General features: G+C 37.3%; 1 protein-coding gene across 1 annotated transcript; it reads right to left on the bottom strand.

Annotated features, from left to right (window-relative positions):
- Nucleotides 1-1,462: 1,462 nt before the first annotated feature.
- Nucleotides 1,463-9,124, bottom strand: ovol1a (ovo-like zinc finger 1a). Its single transcript, XM_039658397.2, has 4 exons — nucleotides 8,901-9,124; nucleotides 4,920-5,158; nucleotides 4,414-4,705; nucleotides 1,463-1,911 (listed from the first exon to the last, which is right to left on the bottom strand). The coding sequence occupies exons 1-4, from the start codon at nucleotides 8,998-9,000 to the stop codon at nucleotides 1,571-1,573; spliced, it is 972 nt and encodes a 323-aa protein (XP_039514331.1). The 5' UTR covers nucleotides 9,001-9,124; the 3' UTR covers nucleotides 1,463-1,570.
- Between the last annotated feature and the right edge of the window lie 2,560 nt (nucleotides 9,125-11,684).

Genomic DNA, 11,684 nt, shown 5'->3' with positions numbered 1-11,684 from the left:
AATATGGTTGGATGATGTTTCGGTGAATGTTTCACAGTATTATAAAACGACGGTTACGCAACTTAGAAGGTTAGTTCACCCAAACAATTCTGTCATCATTTACTCACCCTCAAGTTGTTCCAAACCAGTATGAATTTCTTTCTTCTGCTGAACACGAAAGAAGATATTTAGAATAAGAATATGGTTGATGAGCCCCATTGACTTGCAAATTATTTTCCCTTCCATACAATGGAAGTAAATGGAGCAAATGTTTGGTTAAACATTCTTCAAAATATCTTCTTTTGTGTATGACAGAAATTCATGCAGTTTCGGAACAACACGAGGGCGAGTAAATGAGGTCAGAATTTAAATTTTGTGGTGAACTATCCCTTTAAAAGTACATTTCCCATTTCACTTCAACTTCTGTTTGTTTTAAACGAGAAATTCTTGTACTGTTTCTAAAGGGTGGTACTGCATTTGTTGGTGTTGAAAATAACGGTTCTAAAGGGATAGGTTTCTTTGAGCCGTTAATGCCTGATGGCCCCACAATGAAACAGACACTGGATTCCATGAACAAGACCAAACAAGGATCTGGAATCCACCAACACCAACATACACCCACTGAATCTCTCGCTCTCTCCTTCATCCTCTCTTACATGCAAATTACTAAATGCTTTATTGCTCTTATCTCCCATTTACTAGCTGGCATCATGCATAACAATAAAATAGCCTATAATTTAAAATATCAATAATTAAGTTCTAGTGAGTTTCTGATGTTGCCTAATCCTAAAACAATACAAGTGAATGAACCACACTCATTTGCAAACCATCAACAAAAACATTTATTGTTGAGGTGTGTTGTGATGATGATCACCCAAAATAGAATGACACGGTCTACTTATTTAAAGAAACAGTAACAAGAAATTACAATGTTATGTTGATGCTTTTGAATGTAAAAAAGTACAAAAAACAATAATACCACCCAAAATAAAAAAACAAACACATACACACAAGAGAAGCCAGTTACATGCGAAAACAAATGTATAAAATCTACAGCAAAAATTTTTAAACATAGCCCAGAAAATATAAAACTACACCAGGATAAATATAAATCTTTTTATGATAAATTTATGCATATATATATATATAACATAAAGCAGTAATTAGCAACACAAAATTAAATCCCTTTCGATTTCAAACATTCAGAGACCACTGATAATATCAGTTGAGTTCATAAAAGCACTATTTTAGTGTTGCTACATAAAATGAATGTCCCACACAGTACAAATGGAGCCATTAAATATCACATTCATGTGTGTATTTCTCCTGAGTTGTGTTTTATCTCATCAATATTATTATGTAAAGTGAAGTAGTGCATACTTATGCTGTTGTGGACATTATCGTCAGCTTTTGTGTGGGAAAAGTACAACAAAAGTGTAAACTGAATCTCAGCGTACTGCCATAAAAACAGCATTTTGCATGACATCACACTTCAATTATTTTGTCCCCTCTCCCTCGTACTCTGAATGAAACGATAAATCGTCAGAATGCGCGTCAATCACATCCTTTTGTATAAAAAACTATATTTTTTTTATAGGGAAAATCCTCCTGACCCAACAGTATCATCGCTGTGGAGTGAGAGAGGGGATCCAGGTTGGGAGTTGTCGTCTTTAGCGTTCGCCGACGGGGACAGTCTTCGCGCCGCCTTGGCCCGCAGGAGGACACTGTCTGGGTGTTCAGTGTGGAGGTGGCGCACCAGTGCATCCTGGGTAGACGCAGTGTGGCCACACTCTTCACAGACGTACAGCTTGCTGCGGCGCTCCTTGTAAGCGTACTGCTGCGTGACGCCGTGGATCTTCTTCATGTGGGACTCCAGAGAGCAGCGCTGGGTGAAGGCCTTCTCACAGAGACTGCACTTGTATGGACGAACACCTGCGGGAGGACGACAACAATATTCTCCATTTAAAAAAGGCGTTTTAAAAAAGCTAAACGTTCTGCTAACAAAACAAAAAAGAAAGAAAAATAAGGGATTCAAACTGAGAAGGAGATCACAGTAATGTTTTAAACTAACCAACAAGTTGTCATGATTTTATATTTTGTAAAAGCATGTTATAGATATTATTGTCAATGATTCATCCATATATACAGCGTATATATATATATATATATATATATATATATACAGTATATACACACACACTGCCATTCAAAAGTTTGAGATCGGTTCGATTTTGTAAGAGAGGTCTCTTATGCTCACCAATTTATTTGAATAAAAAAAACAGCAATATTGTGAAATATTATTACAATAACTGTTATTTTAATAATACATATTATTAAATAAACTGTTAATAAACTGTAATAAGTTTTATTAAACTGTTATTTTAATGATAAATATTATTAAAATAACTGTTTTCTATTTAAAAAAGCTTTCTATTTAAGCATAAACAAGCTGTTCTTTTAAACATTTTATAAATCAAAGAATCCTGAAAGAAATTTTACATGACAGTTTAACATTATTCATAAATGTTTCTTAAGCAATAAAATCAGCATATCAGAATGATTTCTGAAGGATCATGTGACACTGAAGACTGGAGTAATGATGATCACAGGAATAAATTACATTTTATAACATATTCAAATTGAAAAGTTATTTTAAATTGTAATAATATTTCAAATTTTTGGTATTTATAAATAAATAAATACAGCCTTGGTGTGCAGAAGACACTTTTAAAAACATTAAAATCTTACTGATCCCAAACTTTTGTACAGCAGTGTGTGTATATGACACACACCCATACAAACACATGTTGTGTTTCCATGTTTTATGGGGACTTTTACTATAGACATAATGATTTTTAAACTGTATCCCCTAACTCTTAACACATTTTTTTTAACCAAAGCTGCATTTATTGGATCAAAAATCAGAAATAAAAAAAATCAGGGCTCAATTATTATTGCAGTTTATAATTAACTATTATTATGTAGAAAAACTACCATTCAAGAGTTTCATTTAGAAAATCTTAATTATGCCATACAGTGGTAAGTGTATATCTAGTTCAGTCATGAATCTCTAGATGGCACAAGCCTCTGAGGATCCTGTAGCCAATGAGATTGCTTGCTTTACATTTAAAGAGTAACTAAACAGTAAACCAACTTTTTTCAGTTAATGATCTGAAAGAATGGATCTTTATTAATACCAGCCATTGATTCGAGTAACTTTTTTGACATTTGTGTATAAAGTGTTTTATTTCTACAATATATGGTGTAAAAACGTCTTAGTGCTGCCCTCTTCAGGTTGAACGGTGGCTACTGCAGTTGAATTTTCCTATTGGATGTTTCGCACTTTGTGACGTACGCAGGTTTCAGCTCACCACACGAGCTACGACCTTGGCACTATAAAAACCAGCTTGTTTCGTCAAAACCACTGTAGCGAGTCAGGAGTTGGAATTGCGAGTATTGAAAACGATCAGGATAGAGTGTTTTAGCATCTATTTCGTCCCCTCTATCTCCGCTGGGCTGTGCCCACTTTTTCAGTATTTTCAAATATTGCCAGTGGGTGGAGTCAGGCTCTGACCAGGGGTTTAGTTACCCTTTAATCAGTCTGGTTCACTGTTTACTATAAGTCCGTCCCACTTTCGGAGTTCCTCTGAAACCCTTGAAGGCTTTCGATTGAAGGCTTTCGATTGAGACGATTGAAGCCCGTTTTTGGCGATTTTTTTAGCACTTCAGTCCCTGACGCGCAGACTCAAACATAGCTTGACTACGTAGATGTGACGAGAGCAACCCGTCTGTCTTCTAGTGCTGTGGCATGAGAAATCTGAATCATTCCCTTCCGAAACATGCATAGGCGGAGGGTGTGAATAGGAGATGTCCATGAGCTAGAAGGAGACAATTTTGCTAGCTATTCTGATTAATTATTTTGTCATTTTGCCTCCACGTTTCCCTGATTGCGCGCGAGCTTCTCCTCCTGTCCATACGGTAATCTCTCTCCACTGTGCGACAGAGAGTCGCGTGGGTATGACGCAATCGTTAGCCTACTTTCACTAAAACTGCTTCTACGGGGCCATAACATAAGCTACAAGGTAATGGAGCCTTGTCGTTACATTGTCGTGTTTCTTTAGAAATAAATAGGACAAATGGGGTCTTCAAACGCCTCAGATGTAAAATTATTTGCCGTCAAAGTGATGCCAAAATGAATGGGAGTCAATGGGAATGCTAACGCAAGTGAAGTTCTGCTACAAGATGGCAGCTCCCGCGAGGCTTCAACTTCCCACCTTAAATCCCACCCTCCCCCAATCGAACGTAAGCCCGCAACCTTAAAAACCAATCCGCAACTAAAGGACAGAATCACATTTGATTACTTTTATGATAACCCATTGTCACATTGCAAAACAATCGATTTATTGCAACTTCAATTTCAGATGAATCTCTTACCCGTGTGTGTGCGGACGTGCCTCTTGAGATCGAACGTGTCGTTGAATCCCTTTCCGCAGAAGTCGCACAAGTGCCTCTTCTGCTCGCTGTGACACTTCAGGTGTCTGTTTAGCATGCGCTGGAACTGGAAAACTTTTTCACACACCTGGCAAACATAGGTATTGCTACGTGACTGCGCTGCAGGTGACTTAGGGACAGGTGGTGAGCAAGGTGTCCCTACAGAAACAGGTGGACTTGCAGTTACATTAGGGACGGCGGCCGGGACCTCTATGGGAAGCTCACCTGTGGTGACCTGCAGCCAAATAACAAACAAAGAGAGAAATAGAAAGAGCAAATTAGCGGCAGGGTAAACATTCAAACTAATAAAGTGATATGAGTAGAACCACACACATAAGCAATATGGAAAGACAAATCAATTGTGTTTAACAGCGGCACGACAGCTTAATGCTGCCGAAACTAGATCTTAGATCAACACAGCATAAGCAAACATTTTCCTGAAGCCTCACCTTTATTTTAGTGCGCACATACGCATTGTTTTGTGCGCTTCGGATGTGCTCGGTCTCTGGACTCTGGCCTAGAGCGGTGCATGATGGGAGCTCAGCGGCAGGGACCACCGCGCCAGGGTCATCGGTGTACGTCTGGTTGTACGTGTAGATGCTGTGGTCCTTGCGTGTGGACAGACACAACGCCACCTCTGCAGGACTGGCTTCGCTCTCCTCTCGCAGAGCGACTGGAGACATGGAGACTGGAAGAAACGTCCCAAAACATTAGAAACCATTTGTGTCACCCCAATATTTGATTGATGTTTAAAGACGAGCACAGGTTTACAACATCTTGGCCTTGTGAACAAGTGTGGATTACATCCTACACTGCTGAAGATGAAGGATTGCTAGACAATCAGAAACTGGGTGTGTATGTGGCTCTCGAGGCTAAGGGGGACAGTTGTGCCTCCGGGCCAGGTGTGTGAGAGTGTGAGTGGGTGGGTTGGCTGGTGCGCATGAGTGTGTGAGTGTATTGTGCCGGGCTGAAGTCAAACCACTCCTGTTACTGCTTTACCAGTCAGACCAGCTGGGCTAGAGGCACAGGCTTGAGCTCCCTTTATACAAACCTCCATGCAACACAATACATCAGATGAACAATCTGCAAATGTTTGACGGTAAACTATCATGTTCTTTCCTGAGAGGTTGTCCAAATAGCAAACACAAAACTAGGATTATTAGATCACAAAAAAACATTGGTTGAATGGAGATTTTAGATGATCACCAACACTAATACTAGCAGCCTTGAACAATGAATCTGTTGATTCTGGTGTGGCACAATCGACCGAGTTGCAAATTAAAATGCAAATATCTAATGGGTGCAGTGGCTAACGGTAGCCCATCCAATAACTGATATTTCATAATGGCCATTTTGACTTGTACTGAGCAAACTCAGTTTCCTGTCTAGAAGAAATCTGACGTTTTAATGTTTTTAAAAGAAGTCTCCTATAGCTTACTCGTCAATGCTGCATTTATTTGATCCAAAATACAACAAAAACAGTAATATTGTGAAATACATATTTACAATTCAAAATAACTGTTTTCTATTGAAAAATATATTTTAAATTCCTGTGAATTTTCAGCATCTTTACGCCATTCTTTAGTGTCACGCGATCCTTCAGAAATCATTCGATGATGATTTGCTGCTCAAGAAACATTTATTATTATCAATGTTGAAAACAATTATATTATGTCTTTACTGTCACTTTTAATCAATTGAATGCCTCCTTGTTGAATAAAAGTTTTCAACATTGATAATAAACATTGTTTCTGAGGGATCATACAGTACACAGCCGTGATTGTTGTTTCGTTTAGCCTTTGTCTTGTTTGCCAACCCCTCCCTTCAAAGACAGTCAGCCAAACCACAAACATTAACACGAAGATGAACGAGAAACGAAAGAATTTGATCTTTTTTTAAAAAAAGCGACCGCATTCGATGTCGACAAATAGGCTGTGTTTGATTCGAGTGAACGTGCGTTAAAATGAAACACACAAGCCGTAAATAATAATCAGGGAAGTGTCATGTTTTACCTCATATCAGTTAGTAAAGTTTCCATTAACCCTAAACTGGTTTATCAGTCATTTAGCTTATTATGTTTCAAAGTCAATTTTCTTTACTATGACAATTTGCGTCACATCACATGGAGGGCGGAATAAAACAATTAAAAAACAAGCAATGGGTTAAAACAAGAGTCATAAAATGGGTAGGCGACGTCGATAAATACATAACAATGCCTGTGCTCCGGGTTTGTTCAGCAGTCAGATATCGAAAAGTGAGGTGAAAGGTACACTCGCTGTGTGTGTGTGTGTGTGTGTGTGTGTGTGTGTGTGTGTGTGTGTGTGTGTGTGTGTGTGTGTGTGTGTGTGTGTGTGTTTGCTAAGGGTGTATAGCGGGAGAAGGGAACCAGCGCGGTGAAGCCCGTTATTTCCTTCACCGCTGTAAACATTAACCCGACACCATATCACGGCCGACAAAATAAAGGACCACGATGCGTTACACGGATGCTGCATTGATAAGAAAGAAAGAAAGAAAGAAAGAAAGAAAGAAAGAAAGAAAGAAAGAAAGAAAGAAAGAAAGAAAGAAAGAAAGAAAGAAAGAAAGAAAGAAAGAAAGAAAGGTGTCATAACTGAGAAAGAAAGAAAGAAAGAAAGAAAGAAAGAAAGAAAGAAAGAAAGAAAGAAAGAAAGAAAGAAAGAAAGAAAGAAAGAAAGGTGTCATAACTGAGAAAGAAAGAAAGAAAGAAAGAAAGAAAGAAAGAAAGAAAGAAAGAAAGAAAGAAAGAAAGAAAGAAAGAAAGAAAGAAAGAAAGAAAGAAAGAAAGAAAGAAAGAAAGAAAGAAGTTTTGTAAATACACATGTGAACAGTAGGCTAATCGTTATGGCAACGAATGAAACAGGTGTCCACAACAACCTCCTGGCATACCTGCATGAATCAATGCTATAAATGTCTCTGTTTCAAGTTGGTTCAGTTTATGAATGCGCTGTTACGCAAATGGATTACACTTTCAAAAAAAAAAAAAAAAAACCGCATGGCCGACGAACGCATAATTAACGAATTATTTAGAAATGGCAGTTCTACACATATTTTAGCCATACCTTTAACTGTGGACCGTATAAAAAATGCTGGGTTGTTTTAACCCAATTTTGGGTCAAATATGGACAAACCCAGCCATCGGGTTACATTTTTAACACAATGTTTGAGTTTGTCCATATTTGACAGAAAATTGGGTTAAAACAATATATATATATATATATATATATATATATATATATATATATATATATATATATATATATATATATATATATATATATATGAAGAGTTCAGGTGCAAAAGCCTCTAAGTGCCATTTGAAATTTTCTTCTAAAATGATCATTATTATCAAGCTTGTATATTTAAGTTCAATTTCACTTAAATGGCAATGAAGATTACCTATTAATTGCCATTTAAGTGATTATATATACACTCTAAAAAATGCTGGGTTGTTTTAACCCAATTTTGGGTAAAATATGGACAAACCCAGCCATTGGGTAAAAAATGTAATTCAAAAATGTAACCCAATGGCTGGGTTTGTCCATATTTTACCCAAAATTGGGTTAAAACAACCCAGCATTTTTTAGAGTGTATATATATAGTATATATATCACTATACATCTCAGAATATCTCATTGTGATGATAGACTGAATTAGGGGGTCATAATGAACGGTTAATAGTCCAAATTGTTAACTTCCAAAAACAGTGAAATCTGGCAATTTTCAGTAACTTGATTGTAAATATCACCCAATATATACCTAGCCTATAATTAATTACAGTGATTAGTCGAGTAGCTTAGGGGGAAACGTTTAGCTTTAGTATATTTATTTATATAGGCCTGCTTTAATTTTAGACGACTAACGTTGTATAGGCCAAACTGGCACCGTCCTGTGTTGCAATGAGTTTCATGTTATAAGGAAGACAGTTGGGTCTGAAGGTCAACTAAGGTGCAGTATAACGGCCCTCTTAACACACACACACACACACACACACACACACACAAACACATTTTATAAGATCAAATAGCCTAGTTGTTCAATCGCTCATAATTACAGAAATGGTCACATTTAGGCAAGTTGTGTCTATTTTAATTCAGTCTAGGCTAAATCACATACAGCCTATAGTTACAAATAATAATTGGGCAATAAAAAAATAGGCTAAAATAAGCTTATCAATTTGGCACGGCTGTTCCTTACACAACTCACTCTAAAAATGATGGGTTGTTTCAACCCATGTTTGGGTCAAATATGGACAAACCCAACCGTTGGATTTTATATATAGGCCTAGGGTATTTTAATTAAAACAACGATTTAAAAAAAACAACAACATTGTAGACCCCCTGGAATGAACTGTTGCACCCGTACCGTTATCCGGATTGTGATCTGAAAAAGAGTTTACTTTTGTATCTTCTCACCTGGAATATAAATGTCACCGCGTTCATGATCTGGCAGATTGCTCCAGTTTCTCTTGCCGGGTGAATGTCCCGTTTTCTTCACCAGGAAAGCTCGTGGCATGGTCTATTCCCGAGGTCCTTCCCCGCTATCTCTCGAAATTAAACAGCAGGTTTTTTAACACCGACCTACTTTTGATAAAACTGCAAAGTAAGTGGAAGTCCTTCTTGAATGGTGCCTTCCTCAATTTGGAAAAGCAAAGCCGAGTTACGCACACCTTACTCCAAACTTTTTGTACCTGTCCAGGTTTCCGTGGAGTTTCCCACTCTTTACCCGCTTCTGCTACACCTTCCGCCGTCTTCCGCTACTCCGAGTGGACGAGGCTTTTTCGGAAATTCACTCAGTCCAGTTACCTTAGGTTAAGACAGAGCTAGGTGTCTTTGTCCAGGTGGGAGATGATGTTTGTGGCAGATAAATAGTCTAAACTGCTCAACACGACGGAGTACAAAACGAATTTCAGTGGCTGATTAAAGCGCAGGTACACATTTCATGAGGAAACAGGTAACAATGCGCATGCGCCTGAATATAACGGTGACAACAAACCCGACCCAGTCCTGCCTCTACGTCTTACCTGTCCAACCGGTTTTCTCTCTCTCTCTCTCTTTCTCTCTCTCTCTCTCCTCATCTGAACATGAATGTGAATGAAGTGTCTTACGAGGCAATATGCGACCAAAAATGAACTAAAAAGAAATCCTACACCGATTGTATAAAGTTAATGTCTCCCATGTCGCCATTTAAATATGGTCGAAACAGCTTAAATATCATTATAAAGATCATATTTTCTAACTGTTCAAATGAACCAAGACTGTTCAAACTCCAACAGTCAAAATTCAAATTTAAACATCCAGAAGCCCATTAAGCCATTATGCATCCCAATCCCATTCATATTTCTAAAACATATTCATTTAAGTTTTCATTCTATCTGTGATATTGCTTACTGGGCTAAAGCATTAGGAACAGCCAGTGATGATATAGTTTCCTTGTAGTTTTAGTTAATTGCCAAATACACTGTGCATTCAGCCCCTGATAATAATAATAATAATAATAATAATAATAATAATAATAAAAGACCATGACACCATAAGACCTATAATCCTCCCCACACATATTCACAGTTTATTTATGAGGCAAATGATGACAGAACACAATTACACAAACACCTCAAGTGTAGCCTCAGCAGTTCATCATGATGCTAATTGAACAATTAGGAAAATAGGCCTTCTCACTTCCCAGTTTCATGTTGGCACAAGTTTCTAAAGGCAAAGATATCTGCTTTTTTGCAGTTTCGCTGCTGAAATGTTTGTTAGATTAGAAGTGCACACTCATATTCCAGAAGTGCTAACAAACCATGAAGTTTATACCATGAAGTTTCTAAAAAAAAAATTAGCGTTAAATATGGTAAAACATGGCAGCTGTGGTTTCCAGAAGTTTACCGTAAAAAAAATCAAGGTAGCAGCAATTTAGGTTTTACAGATTTACCGTAAATTTACTGTAAAAAACAGTGTTAATTTACCAACCTATAAGCACTAAAATCTGTTCTCCTTTGTAATACACTGACAACCACTCAAAAACAGGTGGTCATTGTCCATCATGCTTATGAGAAAGTAAATTCAATAGAAATAAATAGAAGGTGCATAGTGTCATTCACACAAACACTAAACACCATCATGGTAACTCAAATGAAATAAAAAAAAAAATGCAATAAACATTAATATGACAACATAAGGGCCGGTTTCACAGACAGGGCTTAGATTAATCCAGGATTAGGCCTTAGTTCAATAAGGATATTAATGTAGCTTTTATAAATGTGACTTTGGAAAAAACACTGGAGTGAATCTTGAGACAAACTTCAAGATATGCCAGTGCAAGTTTCTTTAATTTAAAACAGCTCAAACATGAATTTTAGTCTGTGAAACCGGGAAATGTGTAACCCGTAAATAACTGATTAGAAAAAACTGAAAGAAACAGTTATTTCAATGAAAATAGTGTCACGCATGCAGGGAATTCTGGAAATGTCATGGGTTTTAACTGTAAATTATACAATCAATTACTATAATTTTGTGCATTTGTTCTTTTTCACTTCCAAAAACTGTAAATGTAACAGTTACAGTAAATGTACAGTTATATTTATTACAGTTATTCACTGTAATTATACAGAAATGTTCTGTTAACCAATTGACATGTTTCTATAGTAGCTTTTCTTTTTTTTTTTTTTTACAGTGTTTTACTGTTAAAATCACGATCCGCACAATGTAAAAAAAATGGAAAAATGTCTAAAAAGAAAAGATGAGGAGATGATTTAGGCTTTTTGCAATTGAGAAAGAGAAAGACTTTGAGCAACAAAAAAGAAAAAGGAGTGTGTAGGTGTGCAGAATGACAGGTATGCGACCTGGGCTGTTGGAGCGGTTGAGGCAGAACTTTTCACTTACGTGTTTTTGTTTTTTAAACATTTTTGATCAACCTCTCTATCCTTTAATTAGAATTAAACTACCACTATTTTCAAACTTCTAGGGATTTATAAATTCAACATTCCTAGTACGAGCTTCATAACTGCAAGGCTTGCACTCTATAATGCGTTATAAATAAGTTCAGCCTCAAGACGGAAGTCCCGTGCACTTGATGACGCTATAACTTTGCGGTTTCAAACGTGGGTCTCAGAGAGACGGAGACGTTTGCTGCCATGCGAGTAGAGCTGCCAGGAGGGCAAGAGTCAGTACATCAGGCTGAACCTGATAGACGGCCATTTC

The sequence above is a fragment of the Pimephales promelas genome, chromosome 1, assembly GCF_988280905.1.
Source record: "Pimephales promelas chromosome 1, fPimPro1.hap1.1, whole genome shotgun sequence".
Classification (NCBI taxonomy): domain Eukaryota; kingdom Metazoa; phylum Chordata; class Actinopteri; order Cypriniformes; family Leuciscidae; genus Pimephales; species Pimephales promelas.
The sequence above is the reverse complement of the archived record's forward strand: the minus strand, read 5'-3'. Positions and strand labels throughout refer to the sequence as shown.

Bases quoted from the DNA above. Each gene is read 5' to 3' on its own strand.
- ovol1a (XM_039658397.2), bottom strand. From the start codon at position 9,000: ATGCCACGAGCTTTCCTGGTGAAGAAAACGGGACATTCACCCGGCAAG. The intron at 5,159-8,900 runs GTGAGAAGATAC...CGTTTCTTCCAG, and splicing joins CGGTGACATTTATATTCCAG to TCTCCATGTCTCCAGTCGCT. The intron at 1,912-4,413 runs GTAAGAGATTCA...GTCCTCCCGCAG, and splicing joins GCACGTCCGCACACACACGG to GTGTTCGTCCATACAAGTGC.